The following is a 21,146-nucleotide window of genomic DNA, read 5'->3' as shown; positions in this document are numbered from 1 at the left end:
CTCAGTGAAGGGACAGTAGATGTCTGCTCTCAAAACAAGTGTCGATTGGTTTATTTGGTTGAAGGAGGTGTGATTGCTCTGAAGTTGACCCACGGTTGGGAGAGGATGGGAAGAGCTGCACAACACAGAGTCAAATCTCGTACATGTTTAAACGGTGGGAAATATGTTGGTTACGTCTGTGTTGCATTAAAAAAAAACAACCAAAAAACAAGGCATACAAAGAAAGAAGACGCTTGCCCTGCTGTGCTGCAGCATGCCAGCTCCGCGTATCTCCATCTGATCGCCCCGGGATACTGTGGTCTCCTTCTGCCTGGGTGAAGAGCTGGGAGCTCCAAGTGGGATGGGCAAACAGGGGGGAGAGAGCAGTGGCCCCGTCCCGTTCTGCTCTTCAGTGAGAGCTGCCATCATGCAGGAGGAGTGAGACTTGAGTCCAGGTGGAAGGATCTGCGCTCCTCTCGCTCACACGCCTGCTGGTCCGCACTGTGTTCCAATGAGAGTGGAGTGAAGGACTGCGCAGGGGAATATAAACTTCCAACACGCCTGCTGGATTATTTGACCTCCTCAGGTAAATTCCGTTTTTTTTTTTTAACAAAGCGATTAGGATTTTTGAAAAAGGGATGTAAAAAAAAAAGTTTGCGTGGATAATTTGTCCATTTGTACAATGATGCGTAATTACGCAAAATAGACTTCCACGTGTTTTAGCTCCAAATGCAGTGGTGAGGTTGTTGAGATATGTGTATATATATTTATTTATTTTTCTCTCCATATTATGACTCTGTATCATGTCACCTGAGCTTTTTTTTTTTTTTAATTTATTTTTTTTACATTTGACAGCTTCCTAGAATAAACCCTCTGCTGTTTCAATTCTGTGTTTATTTTTCTCTTTTCCGTAAACACGCCCCCTCGCCCCTTAAAGAGGTTTATTTCAGAATGAATTCAGCCATGTTATCATCACTGTAGCCTAAATAAAAAGTGCTTCGAGAAAACGATCCAGAGCATTTATGTATAAATTACCTATAGTGTTTATTTATGAAATTACTGCAAAGGTAACAAACGGCCATTATAGGAGCCTTTGTTTTACCTTTTCCTATTTGACATGTCCCTGTGTATTTTCTCTGATGTTTCTGCATGGTTTGGAGGATCCTGATCAGGCGCAGGTGGCCTCTATACAATATGTCCAGCAGCAGACTACAAGCTCTGGCTTGCACTGAAGAAAGTGCCAAGAATTAAAGTAATTCAGCCTGTGCAGTGCACTGCTGCACACACTTCTATAAACAAATAGAAGGCTGAAAAAGGGCTGGAGAAATGACCTTGTAGAGACATGTTTGCCTTCCTGTGCGTCTGATCTCTCACGCCTATGGTTTCTTAGTTGGCTTGTTGGTACAGCACTTGGCACATCGAACATGCTTACAGCACAACTCTTGACACCTTTGAGTAGTGGGATTTACCACTGCCTCGCAATGGGTGTATGTAGATACTGTCTCATTTCAGGCATGCCATCACTCAAAAACACTGTGAAACCAAGCCCTCAGCTGGTCATGATACTCAAATAACCCTCAATCCCCCTTCAGTGCTTAAGCTTGTTGCATTTGCCCTGGTCACCCCAGACGAGGAATGTGGCTGTGCTGAAAAGCAGAAAGATAGAAATACAGACCTTGTGTTGTAGCAGGAAGCTGCTTACTCTTTAAAATCCACATTTACAAAACACACACACATTCACAGATGGATACCGTACATGTGTATGTTTTCTGCATTTTTGCTGCTGGTGGACAACTGATTTCAAACGCATGTGAGACAGTGGTGTGTGGTCTGCCCGTATTTTGACAACCCATCGTGTGCAGCTGCTGTACTTCCTGTTTAATGTATACCTGTAAGCCACCAGCCAGGTGTCATATTTGCCTGCTGTTATTGGGTTGCTCATGTACCAGATCTGCACCGAATCTTGGAGAAGCTGGGAAGTGCTTGAATTAATAGCAACGATAGATTCCCTGGACTTGGATAAAACGGCTTATGCAACTTACTTCAGGTTGTTTTGAGCATTTAATCCTCAGTGGAGTGGTAAAATTATGTTGAGTTCAATTGCACAGTAATTCCTCGAACTATGCAACCTGTTTGACCCGTGGGTCCACAAATCAACCAAGCCCTGTGCAAGAAAACCTTCCATCCTCTGTGTTTGACTGTGAGAAAAACAAGGGTGTTTTTTTTGGGGGGGGGGGTACATTTTGTCATACTTGTGAGTATGATGACGGTTTGTTTGATTTGTGTCCCCACCCAACTGGAATTACAAGCTGCCGATCCTTAACGTGGCTGGAAATGTCAGTCGTGTGACCTCGGAGGGAAACTGAAGCCATGTTATTGTGGGACCCCAGGCGGTCATTCATTGTTTAACACAGGTGTATGCAGGACACACGCTGTATGTAGGCCAATGTGTTTGTGATTCATTGTGGCAGGAAGTCTTAACAGCCCTCAAATGCCGTTCTCCAAAGCCATCTGTGCATGCCATAAGTTATCTTAAATCTCTGTTTACTTTTGATCCTTTAGTTAAACATGTGTGATTGTGCGCGTAGGTTGATGTATGTAAGATTGTGTCTCAGCAAGTCCCCTCAAGATCTATTATCTACTGTACAGGAAACTCCCTACAGTGTTTGTGAAAGGATATCATTTGCTCTGTGTTTCATTCCTTTGGAAAGTAGGAGTTTCTTCCACTGGGAACATAAATTAGGAGGTCTCAAATTATTGTAGTGTTTAGCACATGATTTCATTTTTCCTGCCGCGATGTCATGCTCCCTTCGCATCTGAAAAGTCACTCCGTGTCTGGGAAATACTGAGTTAAGGAGTCGGCAGCTTCGTGTCATTCACCTGATCTGTCTTCGCTATCCAGCAAAGTGCACTGACTCACCTCTTCTCTGCTGCAGGTCTGTCTCTGGTAGTGTAGGTGTGCATATCTGTTCCAGCTTGTTCCAGCCTTGGCTCTCTTCCCCTGTGAGGACAAATTGTAGTCCTGATGGTGCAGCAGTGATCTGCCGACCTGTCAAAGCACAGCGCTGTGGAAAATCCATGTCAGCGCTCACAAATGTACACGGGGTTGGGGGGGGGGGGGGGGGGGGGGGGGAATCCTGCCACTGCCAACTGGAGCCAGATTCAGTTCTGTGTGACACGCGAGGCTCGTGTGGTGTATTCGCTCGTGAACTACTAAGAAAAATCCGACAAACTGTAGAAGTATTGAACATCAGTGCACCTGTTCAGCAAGAGCAGCTTGTTTTGGGGTTTTCTTTCTTCTGGAGCACTTTAAACAAGTGGTTCAGGCTAAGATGTCAAAGTTAGACTCAGATGTGTAAAATAAAACCATTAAGATCTAATGTAGACCTAAGAAATGTCCTCATGGTTCTGTATGTCACTGGGAGTGGGTGAACTGTCCAGTGTTTGGCTTCATGGTGATGTTTTGACAAATCAGAGAACGGCTTAACTTCCTGTATTAAAATGGGCTACGTGCAAAAAAGGATGGGATCCTTTGGTTTATAACAATGTGTTTAGGATGTTGTTTTCGGTGGTTTAGTTTTAATGATACACACATGAAAGCAGAACCAGAACTCTTCAAGTGTAATTCCTAAATTGCTGAACTATTCCCACAATAATGATCGAAGTGTGGGTGTAACAATGAATTATTGTACAATCCAGTTGTTGTCAATAAAGCCAGCATTGTCTTTCGATCTTCAGTTTACCCAAGTGACAAACATAACAAACTCAACTGTCTGCCAGCGGTGGCACCAATATATAGGTACAGTTTTGTCGTGTTTACGTGCTGAGTAGTGGCATTACACAGTATAGGTCATCCTGAATTTCACACACCTGACCCTGCTTCGGAGGTCGCCGTTTGATCGCATGTTCCCACTTGATCAGATTGAACCTGCTTGTGCGTGGCGGCAGTGACAGACACATGACGCCACCCTCGTGGGAGGTTCAGCATTCCTCTGTTAACAGGGAGGCCTCAGTCATCACCTCCCCTGTGAGCAGCGCACCGTCCCACCGCTCTGGCACACAGTCGGGCGTGAGTGGCTTTCTCATGCAGTCCGCCTGCCAGCCTGGTGCAACTTCAGCGCCGCTTTCAATACCTGACAACGGGCCAAACCCTAACCCTCACCATGCTGGCGTGTTGCTGTGGGGTCTTTACCCGTTTGGGTTTGATTAATTTAGGAATAACATCTGAATGCGAATGACAAAACACAGAGAGAAATGTTCTCTTGTCTGTAAACAGTTTCAATCTGGGATTTAGCTTTATGTGGTCATTGCTGTCAAACAAAAGGCTCCACACAGCACCCCGTCCTTATACATTAAATTATGTCAAGGTGTGCTCTCTAATAGAGCTGGACTCCATACATATTATACTGAGACGAGTTTTACACACAATTTTAACTCCAGATGTGTTTTGTTAAAGTTGTGTATATGAATACAGTGTTCACATGACCTGACTGATCCCCGAAGTATGACAATGCAACTTGCAACTTTTTTTTTTCAAGTGTTTCAGTTGCCACTGCGTCTTTACAAAAACCAGATATGCCATTATGCTTTTAATGTCATTTCAGTACATCAGTCCTTGCTTTTCATCCTAAAACCCTGTTCGAAGTGATACGTCTCAGTAGCACCAGTTCACTCTGTTGGGTTTTTAGTAGACACAAGCGTTTTCCTCCTGTGCCTGGATTTGCTTTCGTCGAACAAGCAGAAGGTGTTTAACAAGACAATCCTGCTGCTCATCCTGTGTCTGTAAGGTTTTTGGGGGTTGTACAAGGACATCTGGCTGACCTGTTGAACCATCACACGATACATCATGAGGAGAACATCGCTCGCAGTCATCTGTCTCGGTGAGCAGCAGTGAGCAAAGATTTTGCATTATTGACTGCAGTGCTGATTCCTTCACCATCCTCTCTCACAAATGTTCTGTTCGTTCAGGAAATACACTCTCCCATTATGTGAAACTCCTTGTTTCTCATCTGCAGTGCTCCTCCTATCTTGTACATGCTGGGCCAAGCCTCATGGATCAAAGAACAAGAAACCAAAGCAAGGTAGACGTCATCAGCGAGCAAGCCTGTAATATCCATTGTCTGCACTGGCTTTTAATCACGCACCTGTTTAACGTTCTAAACAAATGTTGTGTCACAGGTAAAATCACAGCTGCCAAGGATTTGTTGACTTCCATGACAAAGACTCCACTGTTAATTATTAATTTGTGGATATAAAGCCGCGTTGTCACAATGATAAGTTATTTCCCAGATTTTTCCATAACCTGCAAGAATACCCAAGTTGATTAAGATTTTCAAAATCTCAGGGTTCGGAGTGTTTTTCACACATTGGACTGATTTAAAAAAAAAAACCACAACATTCACATTCAAGCGTAAAATATCCTGACAACCAGCAATTATGTCAATGAAGTTCTGTGAATTATAAACCAGCTCTTTTCTACCTTACAGTGGCGAATGACACTCGCTCACCTCGTCTTGGCATATGCATGCTTCATGAGTCCCTGCAATGTGCAAGGAGTTCTGTCGCGTGCACAGTCATGGAACATTTGTACATGAAACGAGGACATAGTGCAACATGACGCCCTACCCGCAGTGCTGCCCATAGTGAGGGGCAATCCTGTATATCCCGCTTTATAAAGAAAAAGTTAGAAAGAAATCACCCAGTTGTAACCTATCATAATGTTCTTGAGTTGACTACAATCTCGCTCGTCTTTTTCTTCCCTCCACAGTTGTTCCAGACATTGAGTGCGACGTCAGAGCAGGAAAGATCAACCTGCCTGAGTTCATAGCCAAATGTCCTGCTCACTGTAAAGAAACCAAGCAGCAGGTCTACGGGACAGGAGTGTTTGCCTCCATTTCCAGCATCTGCAACGCAGCCATCCACAGGTTTGTGGAAGTGAAACCCGATGGGACTCGAAACTTGTCTGTTAGCCGTTAAAACTGATGAAAACAATGTGTCCACAGCGGCATCATCACAAATGCGGGAGGAAAGGTTATCGTGAGGAAGATGGCTGGACAGAATATCTACAAAGGGAGCAATTCCAACGGGGTGCGCTCGCTGTCTCTGCCAAAGTGGAGGGAGTCCTTTGTTGTCTCCGGTACTAAAAATAAACAAAGTGATGATAACAAGCTCAGGTTTTTTTTTTTCAATAAAGCCTCCAACCAAAAGCTTGCTGTGATGTCTTTCAGTGGGGAAGCCCAAGAAAGGAGTCATCTACCCGTCTACTCTGGACTACGTTCCTTCAAGACCCACCTACGTGAAAACAAGTGAGAGGCAGTTAATTTTCCATCATTTTGTTGTTTTATTACAGAAAACATGTTTCAAAAGCCTGCTCTATCTATCTATCTATCTATCTATCTATCTATCTATCTATCTATCTATCTATCTATCTATCTATCTATCTATCTATCTATCTATCTATCTATCTATCTATCTATCTATCTATCTATCAGTGCTTTGTGAAAAGAGGCATTTCCAGCTTTCATTGTACAATCGTTTTAACTCGCGGAGCACAGCTCACCTGCGAGAGCAAAAAATCCTCCGATCAGTACGCCGTGAGGACAGAAGGTTACTGGTTGGATGTCCCTGCGCGTGACTCAGGCACGCTGAACTGCACTCAGGTTGAACGGGTGGAGCCAGAGCGCCGCAGTCTCGCGAAGAATGTCAAGAATGCATTACAACACAGCGCGCACTGTCGACGCTCTTCCTCCCCGTCCGTCCGTCTTGCACGCGGCGGCGCTCATCTGTCGTCTCCTCGCAGGTCAAAGAGAGGGCAAAGCACCTGCGATCACGACGGCGCTGCCGACAACAACTGAAGCCACCACAACCACTCCTGAACCAACCACCACCACCACCACCACCACACAGGCTCCCACCACCACGCCTCCACCGCCGCCCACCACCACCAAGGCCCGGGCTGCCGCACATAAAATCAGGGATGCAGGTGAATGAAAGGGACCCTCGCTTAAGCCGTACGTCATTTATACAGACACGCGTGTTCAAACCGTAGCCAGTGTGCCACCCAGTACACATGTGACTAACAACGCTTAGCAGCTCGTAACCAGGACTGATGTTTGCCAGAACAAGCTTTCATTTGTGTGAAACTTGAGTGATGAAGATGAACGACCGCAGCCGGCAATTACAAGTCACAACTGTAATTATGACAAATTGCAGGTGGTCTGAAGTTAATACTGCTGCTGTTCTGTTGCTGGACCTACTTAACAACAGAGTTTTCATCATTCTCATTAAATGAAAGCATTATCAGACAGTAATCGCCGCCCCGTTTGGGATAGAAATGCAGCTCCAGTCAATGGGCAATGCTACAATATCTTAAGGTATGTGTGCAGAGGAGATGGGCTGCGAGCCAACCACCCCCCCACCATCTCTTCCTTCATCTTCTGTAACAGTATCGCTCTTCTCCCCGTGCTCGAAGCCCACTTGTGTTTCTTCTATCCAGGCAGCAGTCACCCATACCTTGCCCATGTGGCAGCCGCAAGTTCAAGTAAGTGAAGCGCATCAAAGGAGGATCGGCTCTTTATTAACGTTTCAGTTGGTGGTTCTGGTGTGAGGAGCTGGGGTGTTGGAGCTTAATGCTGGGGTGTGCAGGCTTATAAGATGGACATGGGTTCATCATTTATTCAGTATTAACCTCTGATTGGGACTCATTGGTATCCTATACATTTCTTCCTGTTTGTTTCAAACTAACCTACTGTAACAGTATATGACAATATTTTAATGCATGATTAAAACATGATCTGTTATGATGTCTAAATGGCATGTAAGGGAGTTTCGTTACACTGACTTTAACAAAACAATTAATGGTGGTGGCAACTCCCAATGATTTGATAAGTAAATATTTAACTTGATGAGATTGTTTTCTGCAGAAAAAACTTCAAGACCCTATGAACTGATGTCTGAGTTCTCTATGCCTACATATTTTCAGTTAAAAAACTTTAATGAAAGGTGATTGTTTCAGTAGCCATTCACCAAAAATGTGCATTTACTGTAACTTCTGCACCAGTTCAAGCCAACATCTGGAGCAAACAAGTGACACTGCAACTTATAGTTGTGCAGAACGACACATAATAGAAGATAGAATATCCTCTCATGGAGGTTTTGAACCAGTAAAGCTGAGACTGGGACTGTTGCTTCTGAAATACGCACTCAAGAAAACAATTCAACATGCAAGCAAACAGCGTTTGTTAAAATTTGCCCATGATGTGTTATTGGTGTAGGACAGTCACAGAGTGGTCAAGGAAAGAGCCCCGGCCAAGGTAGGTCAATACTGCAACACCTGGAAAGTCTTTGATGGCACTTCCAGCAGGTCATGTTGAACTAAACCATGGCATTTCTTCAAAGTGTTCAGAGGAGGTTCCTATCCAAATAGATTCCCACAGCGTGCCAGCGCAGGTAATCCACGCTTTTTATCTTTACGTGCGTGCGTGTGTGTTTTTCATATTCGTTCTCCCTTTGACTCCCAGAAATCGTCTTCATATTTGATTCTGTCTGTCTTTGCTTTCTTCTTTTCTCTTGTACTGATATCCATAAAGTCTGCACGGCATCTCTGTTCTGTACGTGCACACCTGCTTCAACTGACTTTTACTAGTTTTTAAACAAAGGGCCGGATCAGAGTCTGCTCCGTCGTCTTTTGAGTACAAACTCTTCAAACTAATCAACTGTTTTCCTTTTATTTTGTCTTTTAAAGCATTTCTATTGCCTTTTTTTGTATACAGTTTGCGGCGTACATTTCAATCGCTGCCTTGTTTACACACTATAGAAGGTTTGCAGCATAGTTTTCCTCACTCAATGCCTTGAGGTTTGTAGACTATTGATCCACACACTGGCTGTAAACATCACATTTTGCACTGTTGTTGTATTGATGTATGCCAGATCTATGTACTTCTAAGCCAGTGTTTGTTAACAATGTATCAGGGAATCAGAAAATACACAACACATCTAAACAGACACATAAATGCCGTATGAAATGTATCTATACTGGTACATTAGATGGAAAAATGATTGAGAATCACAAACACTTATAGCCAGGCACGATAGTGTGTTTAGTAGACTGTTGTCTGTTCCTGGTTTGAAAGACTGCATGACATACAAGTGGAGTAATTTTGTGAAATTAGCAGAATGTGCTGCTCTGTTATTTGCTTTTACCCAATTAGCTGTTGTATCCACATTACTGATACCATATTTGACCTCGTCTGTGTGCGGCAAGCCTCACATATGGACATATTTTCTACTTTAGTGCTGCTGTATTTATAGTGAGTTCCTGAAAGAAGAGGTTTTTGGTTTTTTTTTCTTGGCCAGACATCTTTTAAAGTCAACGGTAGCTGTAAGTCTGAGGCATTATTGCATCCGTTTTTGTTTTTTTTTTCATCGACTGCAGCTACTGGATTGGAGTCACCAAATGAGTCTATAATGTTTTTTAAGGGATCATTGGCAGTCTGTTAGTCTTACTTACTGCTTCTGTGTTGTGTGGATCTAATTTATGGTTTGATCTATGTGTATGTCTGTTAACAGGGAACACATTTATTTATCCGACATAAAACTAAATTTGTCTATTATTTTACATTGTTGATTTATATTCCAGTGCAGATTACTAAAATTAAATAAAATGTCTCAGATGTTCAGATTCTTGTTTCGTTTTTTTTCACTATCTGATAATGTACATATTTCATGATCTTGGTCCCAGGTCTGCGGAGACCGGAGACGGGTTCAGCGATAAGGAGACAGCCTTCCTCTCCTGTCGGACCAGGTCAGCCTCATCATTATCGCGCACACATTCCCACACACACAGGGTCTCACACAGGTAGGCATGGTCGGGCTGACAGGGTATACAGGTCGAGGGCAGTGGGGGGGGGGTTGTCTTTGTTGGAACAAGAATCCAAGAGACTCCTGTAAGCCTGACCTCGGTGTTCACACCCATAAGCCCCTGTGATCTTTGCCCCGGGGTCGCCGCTAATCCGCCCCATCAAGCTACCCAGCTAACATTCCTTTCGCGATAACTGCTGTTTTCTGTCATCAGGCACATCCTCCTATGCATATTTACATTTTTTGCCAAGATGAAAAGAGCCTGTTAGCCTGTTATTCTATCTGCCTGTTTCGTATTACTACACGCAGCTTTTAACAGGGTTCAGGTTGCCGCACCCAAGCGGAGTCCAACCATGAGCCAGTCGAACCCCAGTAAGTATCGGCAGACTGTGCGGGGGAGTCCTCAGACACACTCACTGATGTAGAAACTCAGACATGTCTGATCAAACACAGGGGGAAAAAAAAGTAGGTCAATAAAACCCTGGTTGAAATGTTTTATTAAGCAGCACTAATGTTTACCCTCTGTGGGACGCTTTGGGTCAATGCATGACCCGTCCTCTTTAAATGGCAGACGGAAATACAAGCTGATACTCAACTTTCACAGGCTCCATCAGGTAAAAATGAGTCAGTGAGTGTGTCAGTGCCTCAAACAGGTAAGGAATGATGGGATATCACTGGGAATTGATCTTGTGCCGTAGTTCCACTATGTCCGCAACACGTTTGTCTTTTAGACAAGAGCATGATGAGAAATGAGCTCCGTCAGTGTAGTAATAACATCTTATGACAGATCCCATCTGGTCTGGCCTCTTCCCCTCCCTTGTAAATGCTTGGTGGGGGTGAGAGAGACATGAAAGCGGCGGCAGCGGCAGCAGCATTGGGCAGCTCAGTGCTGCTCCCAGAGAAACGTCTGACCCAGTCCACAATCTGAATCCGCTCTCTGAATTCACTCCTCAAGAATGGAAAGCTTTCACCATTCAAACCAGGAGAGGTTTGGCTCACTGAGAAATGTGCTGCTGTGGAATGCAAGACCATGGATCCCTAAAAATACACTGGTCTATATCTATTTAAATGGTGGCTGATAACATGGTTTGATTTCTAAAATCATGCCAGACCTCCCCCACGCCAGTGCATCTATTTAACTTGAACTGAAGACGGGAGATCTGCTGTTGAGATTTGTGAGGTTTGAATAACACTGGGAGGTTTTTTTTTTGTTTTTGTTTTTTTTATTTATTGATGCCCTGAGGGGAAATTCTTTGAGCTGGGAGTGAGAGGTCAGATATAAGGTCAGCTGCACAGCAGTGCCCCTGGAGCCAGCGTGGATTCACCGCGTTTCGCAAGGACGCTCTCACATTCTGGACGCTTGCTGACGTTGTCGTCTTGGGCTTTGATTTATGACTTGAAGGATTTTCTCCTCTGTCTCTGGCTACCTCAAAGAAATGTTTAAATTTATTGTTCGGATCACTGGATTTCCTTCTCACGTTAGTTATGTGATTAACCCTTTTACCCAAAGAGCGAATGCGTCTGTTGAACGGTGTTGAGGTCGTCTTCATTGGGCCTTGGTGTTTTCTTTAATGGCAGTCAGAGTTCATTCATGGCTGGATTACTGGCACTATAAGGCTGTGTTAGCAAGGCAGCAGATGTATTGCACAATGGGCGCCAGACCAAGGTGAGGATCAGGATCCTTGATGCAGCTCTGACCTTCTGACCATAGTGACCACTGAAGTGGTGATGATCTTGACTTTTAAACTCAATCCTTCTAAAGCACCTGCTTCATTTGAAAAAAAAAAAAAAGATAACACTACTGTCTGCTGTTGAGCAGTGACCCTTTGACCAGCAGCAGATTAAGCCTAATCTCTGCGTCCCACTATCTACACTGTCCCTCCTTTGACACCAACTTTAGAATAATACTCCCACGCTTCAGCGGGAGGCTGAGCTGGGCTCTCCCAGCCTGTCCCGGTCAACAAAGGCCTTGCTCGCTGGCTGCCACAGGATGGGAACCTCAAATGCGAAGGCCGCGTGTTTGCACAAGCTGCCCGTCCGCCACAGAGAGGGGTTGGCTGAAGTGTGTTGTCATGGCTCCCTCAGTTTAGACAGATGCGACGCACTGTTATGGATTTGCTCAGCTGTTTGAGCATCTTTTGTTCGCATTTCGATTCGCCCGGAGCCTTGCAAGATTCACGACTGACTAACCTTCCTGATGCCGCAGCCATTTTTCTTTTTTCTTCAAAGTTGAAACTTTGTTGCTTCTGGCATCACAATGCCTTCAAGCTAAGCAGAAGACGGGAAACACATTTTCTCAGCAATGCCGCCGTCCTCTTCCTCGCTACCCTGCAGGTAGAAAAGAAACAACCTCTGGTGGCTCATTCTCCGTCTGTTTGAGTGACTGCTGCGTGTTTAGAGTCTGAGTCAAGGCTGAACATCTTGTGCATTCTCCACTGAAAATGTGTTCGGTTTAGTGGGAGGTCACAGGCATGCTCCTCCTTGGTGCTTTGTGCTGAACGTAGATTTCTAATCTTCCCTTGCACAGCTTTTCCCAGAAGGGATTGGCCACCCCAGTCTTTTCCCCGTCCCGATTGGTTCCCTGGAGCTCGGCGACCAGCAGGTAACAGAGTGGAGATCATCCTTGATATTGGAGCATAACTCAATGCAAACCTAATTTGCATTGTTTTGATGAAAGTCTAAATTAACTAAGGTAAGACTAATAAGGCTGTAAATATATGTGATGAGTGTAAAATCCCTTTTCTAATTGCCAGTGCAGTTGTTGTTTTTTTTAAATTACAACATATAAAATACTACAATTCTACCTTTGCACACTGGGTGGCAGAGGTAGAATGCAGTCACAAGCAATTAGTTGAGTATACGATAATGAATTGAATGAATAATGAATCTACTTGTGACAGACAGAATTATTTGCAGGTACCAATGGTGAAACAAATTTCTCACCAACTTCACCTACAGCGACTAAATAATGAGAAGGAACTTGAATGATTCGATGCACCGACTTATGGTGCAAAGTGGTATTACAAGACACTTTGTGCTACTCGGTTAGCCTCTCAATGTTGAACACATTATGCAATTTTACTTTAAATTAAAGAAGATAAAGCATTTTCAGAGGCACCTGATTATGACCAAAACGTCCTGAATCCCCGCTGACACGTGCGCCTTCTCTGCTCAGATATTAGTTATTCGGTTCCAGACTCTGGCTACACATGGAGCGAGGCGGACACATCTGATGTCACAGGTAAGTAAGCCTTCTTTTAAGACGGCACAGCATGAAGGTCTGGTGTGTCTCGCCCCTCTTCTCTGTGGCGGGTTACCGCACCTCATGTCCACTTGTGTTGCATGTGCAAGCGCAGCATGCTTGTGTGACTCGTAGAGTTTGCTATCTGCTCACCGTGTATGTGTTGAATTGATTCCATGTGGACGTACATGCAAAGCACCTCTCAGGACACTGTTTACATGCCATCTGCCTGCCATATGAGAGATTCTTTGAAGTGCGACCGAGAGAGAGGAGCACGGGGCAGGTTTATTGTGCATGTGAGATACTGTGAGGTGATAATTCTACACAAAGTCATTGTTTCCATTGGTCTGAGATTGGCTGCGAGAGATATGTGACCAATCACAACCATGGAAAGGTGAGGTTTTCCCTCTGAAGGTCTGTCTATACTAACGGGTTTCAAAACATCCTCCTCTAGCTCGGGATCACAGGCCTGATATCTCAGAGTATGAGCGCTGGTTTTATAACTTTGGAGCATACCGTAAGTGTCTTTCTGTTGTGTTTTATTGGGAACTAACAAGTGAGATTTGATAATGCCTTGTCGTATGGGTCGGGATTCAGTCAATTCTTCTGTTAGAGAATAGATTAACAGACATGAAATCACTCCTATGATGTTTAAATGAATTTGTTACCATCAGAAACACATTTAATCCCAGTTTTTTTATGGGATGGCAAGTTTTCTTTGTAACATACTGATATAATTATGGCATAAGAGCTGCCAAATGTAATGTGAGATAGTGATAGTAATATATTAGTATTTGCTGATACCATAATTTTGGGGGGATCAATTCTCATGTTAAAAGTGTTCACATGGTATTTCCTACTTTCAGGTAAACTCGTGTTTCTGTCTATGTTGAACATCATTGCAGTCATGATGTCCTACTTTATTTTTTTAGAAATTGGCATAGCTACTTAAATGTTATATGGTCAAACCACACATGCTGGAGCTCTTTCCTTCTCAAATGATAAACATTATGGAAACACACAACTGCTTGTGGTACATTGGGTGTATGCATACATTAACAATAAATATAAAACAAGATCCCACTTGAAGCTCAAGTGAAATGTTGGCAGCTCTGGTGCAATCTTTATCTTGTCCTTATTTCAACTCCAGGAGAGAAATGTAGTAGATGACTTCTGATTTTCGTGACCTTTGAAAGGAAAATAAATTTTTCGGTCTCAGTGCTAAACCACAACGACTCTCTGATGAGGCGCAAAAGGTCACACAGAAAGCTTTTACTTTCGATTACAGGTCATGTTTCCATCCGAACGAAACATTTTGTACTGAACCTGATTCCACCACGAGGACACAAGCACCAACACTAGAAAGAAACAAGCAGCCAGTGAAGAGCTCTCATGCCCTGCTGTTTTTATATTTCACCCGTCAGTTTGTCACTGCTGATAACGCTTTTACTTTTAGCGCCCCGATCCCCCGAGTCAGATGGCAGCCATAAGATCCCGCCCGATACAGGCCACACCAAAGGTACGCGGTGGTTTACCAAAGCATCACGCAGATGTTTTTGGTATCTTTGAGCAATTTTCTTCTGTGTGTTCATGAGGTGGTTCTAAAAGCTTCAACTTCCTTGATTTAAAAAAAGAAGAAGAGAAGACCGATTTTGTCTCTAGGAAATGTGAAACTTTCACTGCGTTGTGGTAGAAAGGCGCTAATGCTGAGCTTGTGTGACATCATCTGTGCAGTGGAGCCGGTGGACACCTGGAAGCCAGAAGCAAACTTCTATGAATCAGGTGAGGTGGCCTTCACTGCTGCTCCTTCTCTTCACCCCCCCCCCCCCCCCCCCAGAAAGACTCTCGCTGCCAGTAAACCCTAAACTCTTGAGTGTAAGTGCAGAACACACCAAACCAAGGCAATCTGAGGGAGCGCATCTGTGTTTCTGCTCAGCCTGTAATTGAAGGGGTTTGGAGTCAAAGTGAAATGGCACGGTTGCCCAGGGATAACATCAGTTCCTGTTTGGCAAAATGGGAGCCACAATAATGACAGTCTAACCATTTGGGATCTCACAAAAAAAGAAAAAGTGGAAATTTGGCAAATTGAATGTTTGGTTTGATTCTGCAAAAACACACTCCCTTCTGTAGTTGTGTCGGTTCAGGATAACGCATTTACAAACCTCCGCGTTACACGAGAAGACATAAATACTTTGCCTTGGAGGATGAAACGGTGACTGTAAAGTGGCTGTATTGATTTCCAGGCTTCAACGTGAGAGAGCAGGAACCGGCGCCCAGACCTGTACCCAGACCTGTACCCAGACCTCCACCTGAGCCTGTAACGCAGGGAGACCCAAGTACGTGCCTGTCTTCTTCAAAGGCCCCGTCTGTGGGATTCATAGATGTTTAAAACTGATTGTGTCTTCTAGAGCTCGGCTGTCAAGATTATTTTACATCGGGGGCCACATTTTATTTGACTTCTTGCATGTTTTTACGAACTCATTAGTTTTGGCTTTCATCCTATCTGTACTGGGTCTCACTCCGGGTTGCCAGATCTGACAAACTAAACCAGCCAAACAGCCAGTGCAAACCAGCCCCATTTAAAATATCCTTATACTTGAATATTCAATGTGCCAGCATTAAAAAGCATTTTCTTCAAAATTGTTTGAACTCGCTTAAAAAAAAAAAATTCGTCCTGCTTTAATTACATAAAGTATATTGTTATTATTAACATCACCAACTTGGCATTATGTCAGCCGAATCAGATCTGACTGTTGTATATGTTTATCTATCAATAATGCTTTATTAAAGCATCATGTAGCATTTTTATGCTTTTCTTTTGTCACATGATTTGGTGGAGTTGTAAATGAATGTACATTTTGAGCCTGTTTATTCTGATTTCTCACTTTGATTTGCCGGGAGTTTAAGGTATGATCTGTTTGAATGGATCCTGCAAGAGTTACTATGTGTGACCTCAAAAAAAACAGTACCAACTGACACATCTGTGAGTTGGAAAAATTGACTCAGAACAGTTTGTAAGCGCCTGAACATGAAGCCAAACAAAGCTGTGTTTGACACGGCGATGCATCACCACCACCTCTGTAGGCTCATTTGGCTTTGTGTTAAAAAAACCACACTGAAGTGGTTTATTTACTGACGTGTTTCATGTTGTCGAGTAAAACTCTAAAATCTAACCCAGGGTGAAACACAGACCTAATTTCATTCATCGAAACCAAAAACTCATAACACAAAACCTATAAACTTCAGGATTTGTACACAGCAAGTGCTGAATTGGCCTTTTTCTTTCTTTTTTGTTACTAACTATATAGCCTTTTAAGAACTTTTTTTTCTCCAAGCATAAAGCTTTAGAATTTAAGCATGCATTAAAAATGAAACATGGAAACATGCAAAGAGAAAACATGGGGTTAGTATGTGATTGCCTGTAAGATTCAGCCCAAGGATGTATTGATTGAATATTTTATGTATCATCTATTGATCATATAAACGTTACTCATTGAGATTTCGACGAAAGAAATTTCAATGATTTCAGTAAAACAAGATAGAAATGTGAACAATTAGTCCCATTGCTAGAAACTAAGTCGGCTCAGTCAGCTCTTTGATATGGAGACCAAGATTAGGGAAATGTGACTATTAACTTGCAGGAATTTCGGCAAACGCCCTCTTAAGACGTGCCATTTGGATCGCGTCTCAGTTGTTTGTCTAATTGTATGTCTAAGCTCTTATTTGCACCTCATTTCTTCCATTTATTACTTTGTTTTTACTTTCCTAAAGGAATTTAGATCTTTTTTTCATGTTGGCAAGATGCTCCACAAATAAACTTTATTTGCTCAGTAAGAGAAGTGTACATAATTGGCTGTGCCGTGCCATGTTTACTGCAGACTGTAAGGTGGATCTGGCCTTCTTGATGGATGGGAGTTGGAGCATTGGGAAGCGGCGTTTCAAGATCCAGAAAGACTTCCTGGCTGAGGTGGCGCAGGCCATCAACGTGGGCGCGGCCGGCCCCATGATGGGCATCATTCAATATGGGTAACCTCTCCGTTTGTGACTTTCTAACCACCGGTTTGAGATAAGGACACATATCATGCGGTTGGGCTGTTGTATTTTTATCTGAAGCGACGACCCCGTGACGGAAATCAGCCTGAAGTCACACTACAACTCCCGGGAGGTGAAGACGGCCATAGATAAAATCGTGCAGAAGGGCGGCCTCTCCAATGTGGGTGAGTGACCCGCTTTGAGCCGACAGCCGCATGCAGATGCCTGCACACACACACACACACACACACACGCACACAAGTGTGAAAGTGAAAGGGCAGCAATTATCGCGATGGTTTACTATCCAGCCACATTTTCACATGCAAGGTTAGAATTAAATCTAAATCTGCTGCAAAAGGCTGTTTGCTAAATTATAGTCCTGCTTCTGTAAACTGTGTTTTCCTATTTTTTTTTTCTTTTTTCTGCATGACCAGCCAGCATGTAGTTTTACCAGTCCCCGGGGGTCAGTTTTCATGGCGCCACTGCTGTTTTTCTGCCTCTTTTGGTGTGTCCGTGTGCATCTGCTGCCACACGTTTCTGTAAGATTTGCTCAATTTAGCATGCGGACACAAACGCTTATCCAGAAGTAGCATCTAATCTTATGAACGTGAGCCATTTTTCAACAATGTTTCGACCACCAGCACGGCTAAGACACACTAAATGATAGGATATCACTTCCAGTGGAGGATATACAGTTGAAACACTTCCCACATAGGAATGTGTACATGCTGGTGTGGAAACACCAAGGAAAACTCAGTCCAGTACGCGTCTCTTGTTTAATGTCATATCCGACACTCTGCCTGGTTTATTTTTGTTGTCATAACATAACATTTACTCTTTTATGAATAACAGACTTTTCCCAAAATGCATTCCTGCACGTGAGCCAAATGCTTCTGTGCACCATGGATGTGGTATCTTCACTCTGCCTCCCTGCTGCCCCCTGGTGTCCCCACAGGAAAAGCCCTGTCTTACATCAACAAGCAGTACTTCAGCGACGCCAACGGAAACCGAGGCGCAGCCCCCAACGTGGCCGTGGTGCTGGTGGACGGGTGGCCCACGGACAAGGTGGAGGAGGCGTCCCGGCTGGCGCGGGAGTCTGGCATCAACATATTCTTCGTCACCATCGAGGGCCCCGACGACAGCGAGAAACAAAACCTGGTGGAGGCCAACTTTGTGGACAAGGTAGGGGGGGGGGGGGGGGGGGGGGGGGCTGTTGTCACAGTATCCTGCGAATGTTTGACGGGAATCACTAAAAACGGTGTGTCATGTCACCCCCCCACCTCAGGCCGTGTGCCGGACAAACGGCTTCTACTCTCTCCCAGTGAACAGCTGGTTTGCCTTGAGGAAGGCCGTGCAGCCTCTGGTGAAGCGGGTGTGTGCGACACAGACCGCCTGGTCTGCAGTAAGACCTGCCTGAACGCCAACGACATCGCCTTCGTCATCGACGGCTCCAGCAGCGTGGGGACGGGCAACTTCCGCACGGTGTTGGAGTTCGTGGCCAACGTCACGCGGGAGTTTGAGATCTCCGACACGGACACGCGGGTCGGTGCCGTGCAGTACACCTACGAGCAGAGGCTGGAGTTCGCGTTCGGCCAGTACAACAACAAGGCCGAGCTGCTCAACGCCATCAAACACGTTAATTACTGGAGCGGCGGGACCAGCACCGGGGCCGCCATCACCTACGCCGCCGAGCAGCTTTTCAGCAAATCCAAGCCCAACAAACGCAAGATCATGATTGTCATCACCGACGGGCGTTCTTACGACGACGTCAGAGCGCCTGCGCTGGCCGTCCATCGCCAAGGTGAGGCGTCACTGTGGGCAAAATCGAAAACTCCTTTTGATGAGTGAATGGATTAAGAGAGGAAAACCTCAAATCTTGATCCAGACTGACACATTCGGAGGATAACGTCCCAGTACGACGTTTTCCCAGCCTGCGGCGTGTTGATCCTCACCGAGGCGTCACGCAGGGGGTGTTTGATGTGCCTGTGTTTCTAACCTGCCCCTCTTCCGCCCGGCTGCAGGAGTGATCGCCTACTCCATCGGCATCGCCTGGGCGGCCCAGGACGAGCTGGAGTACATCGCCACGGACCCCGACAAGGAGCACTCCTTCTTTGTGGACGAGTTCGACAACCTGTACAAGTTCGTGTCCAAGATCATCCACAACATCTGTCAGGAGTTCAACTCGCAGCCCAGAAACTAAAGATGGACAGAGGGACGGAGGAGGTTGGGTTGGTGCTGGGCTGTCCTGACGGGACACTGATTGTGAATTTACTCACCGTGTCGAAGGGGGTTGGAATCAGGTGAGGAATTATAGTGCGGACGAAGCAAATATTAAAGTGTTCAAGAATTGATCCCTAACAGGCAGCGAGAAAAGTGAAGAGTCTATATACACAGCGACACTGTCCTTTACTGAGGTCCTTCACTTTTTTAAAGCATAAAGGACTAAACTTCAAAACTAAAACTTACCAATCCGTTACTCTTATAAAGGCAGAGTGGTTTCAAAGATTTACTAAATTTCTTTTCAAACAGGATATCTTCACTGTTCCTTTAATATAAAGAGACATAAACTGAAATACATTTAAGTGCCATAATTGAGTGAAGATTTAATTGAATGTGAAATGTCAAGCTGCTTGTGTCAAAAAGCTTGTTCACCACGCAGCAGAGGTGAAAGAACCAAACTACAAATACACACATCACTGTACTTAACCCTCGTATTGTCTTCCCATTTACCACTCTAGTCTATCAGCTTTGACCTGGTGTGGTTTGACTGCTTTTAAAGCACATACATAGATATTAAATGATCACTAAACATTTTTTGACAGCAGAAAAAAAAACCTCCTGTCAGATGTTTTGAATTAATATGTAACACAAGTAATTCAACAAATACGGTCTTAATTAATTTGACTTGCAAAGAGAATAGTATGAACCCATTCCTGCTAATTTCAGGCATTTACATGAAAGAAACCTGAAGTTATAACATATCAACTGAAAACATTTTTTATGTACATGCTATATATTTAGATATTTTTTTAAACCAAAATATCTATTTTGTCTGAGAAATGTGCTTTGATCGTAGATATAGATCCAATACAAGCAATGCAGCAAGAGTTGTATTTTCCACCTCTGCCACTTGGTGACCTGTAATTACTTCTTCAGGCGAACATTTATAAAGTATTCATTAACATAATTAAAAAGTTCTAAATACAAGTTGCAGTACCTCAAAGGGTGTGTAACTAGGAAGTTATACCAGAAAGTTAACAAACTACCTTACTGGGGTGTGGTGCTTGCAGAGAAATGTAGATTTAAAGCATGCCTCATACGTCCTCTTACGGCTTAGCGTACTTCATAAACTCAACATTAAGGTGCTTTTATATAATTCTCTGTAAAGAGGATATTCTTTCTTAAACCTGGTGCATTTGGATCTTCCTAACGGGAGATATTTGATCGTAGGGACATTGTTGAAGTTCCTCAGAGACTTTTGGTGCTGAAAGTGATGTTGATATGATTCCTATGTGCAACCAAAGCGTGGCTGCGAAAAGCAAAATCGACCACGTGGAACAAGGACTTGTACTTGCGGAATGTTTGTGCAGAGCGGCCGGCATTTAAACAGTGACTCTTTAGTTATTTTTTTGTTTTGTTTTTTTAAATGATGGTCGCCTCTCACATGGCAGGCATTTCTCAAGTCTTGTTAAAAAATATTTATGATTTTATCCCTCTTTATGCCTTGTTTTGTACATATGCATATTAAAAGCCTTTCGCAAATAATGTTCAGATAATACATCAAATATTTTTTTGTCATTTTTAATAAAATAAATGAAGAAAACGTGCACTTTTTTCTCATGTTTTTTTTTTTTTCTCATTATGTTGATCTGGTTCATTTACGTCTTTGGAATTGTGTTAAAATCCTGCATATATGACAGAACTGGCTTGGATTTAAGCGAATACATTTCCACCACACACGCAAACATGTGCGAAAGTGTAACCTTAACACAGAAATCCCCCCCAAACCTGTACTGTATTCTCATTGGAGGACAAG

General features: G+C 43.9%; 1 protein-coding gene across 1 annotated transcript; it reads left to right on the top strand.

Annotated features, from left to right (window-relative positions):
* Positions 1–411: 411 nt before the first annotated feature.
* On the top strand, positions 412–20,937 carry LOC308138468 (vitrin-like). The gene is given in 23 exon segments (XM_080507596.1): positions 412–565; positions 4,767–4,859; positions 4,995–5,060; positions 5,747–5,903; positions 5,982–6,115; positions 6,207–6,284; positions 6,779–6,961; positions 7,475–7,519; positions 8,253–8,291; positions 8,377–8,427; positions 9,719–9,781; positions 12,365–12,439; positions 13,013–13,078; positions 13,533–13,595; positions 14,535–14,597; positions 14,813–14,860; positions 15,322–15,414; positions 16,957–17,104; positions 17,192–17,295; positions 18,066–18,292; positions 18,396–18,482; positions 18,485–18,911; positions 19,132–20,937. Coding segments are annotated over 22 exon segments (2,430 nt in total). The 5' UTR covers positions 412–565; positions 4,767–4,825; the 3' UTR covers positions 19,311–20,937.
* Positions 20,938–21,146: the final 209 nt, after the last annotated feature.

This window comes from Blennius ocellaris (genome assembly GCF_963422515.1).
Source record: "Blennius ocellaris genome assembly, chromosome: 13".
Taxonomy (NCBI): Eukaryota; Metazoa; Chordata; class Actinopteri; order Blenniiformes; family Blenniidae; genus Blennius; species Blennius ocellaris.
The sequence above is the reverse complement of the archived record's forward strand: the minus strand, read 5'-3'. Positions and strand labels throughout refer to the sequence as shown.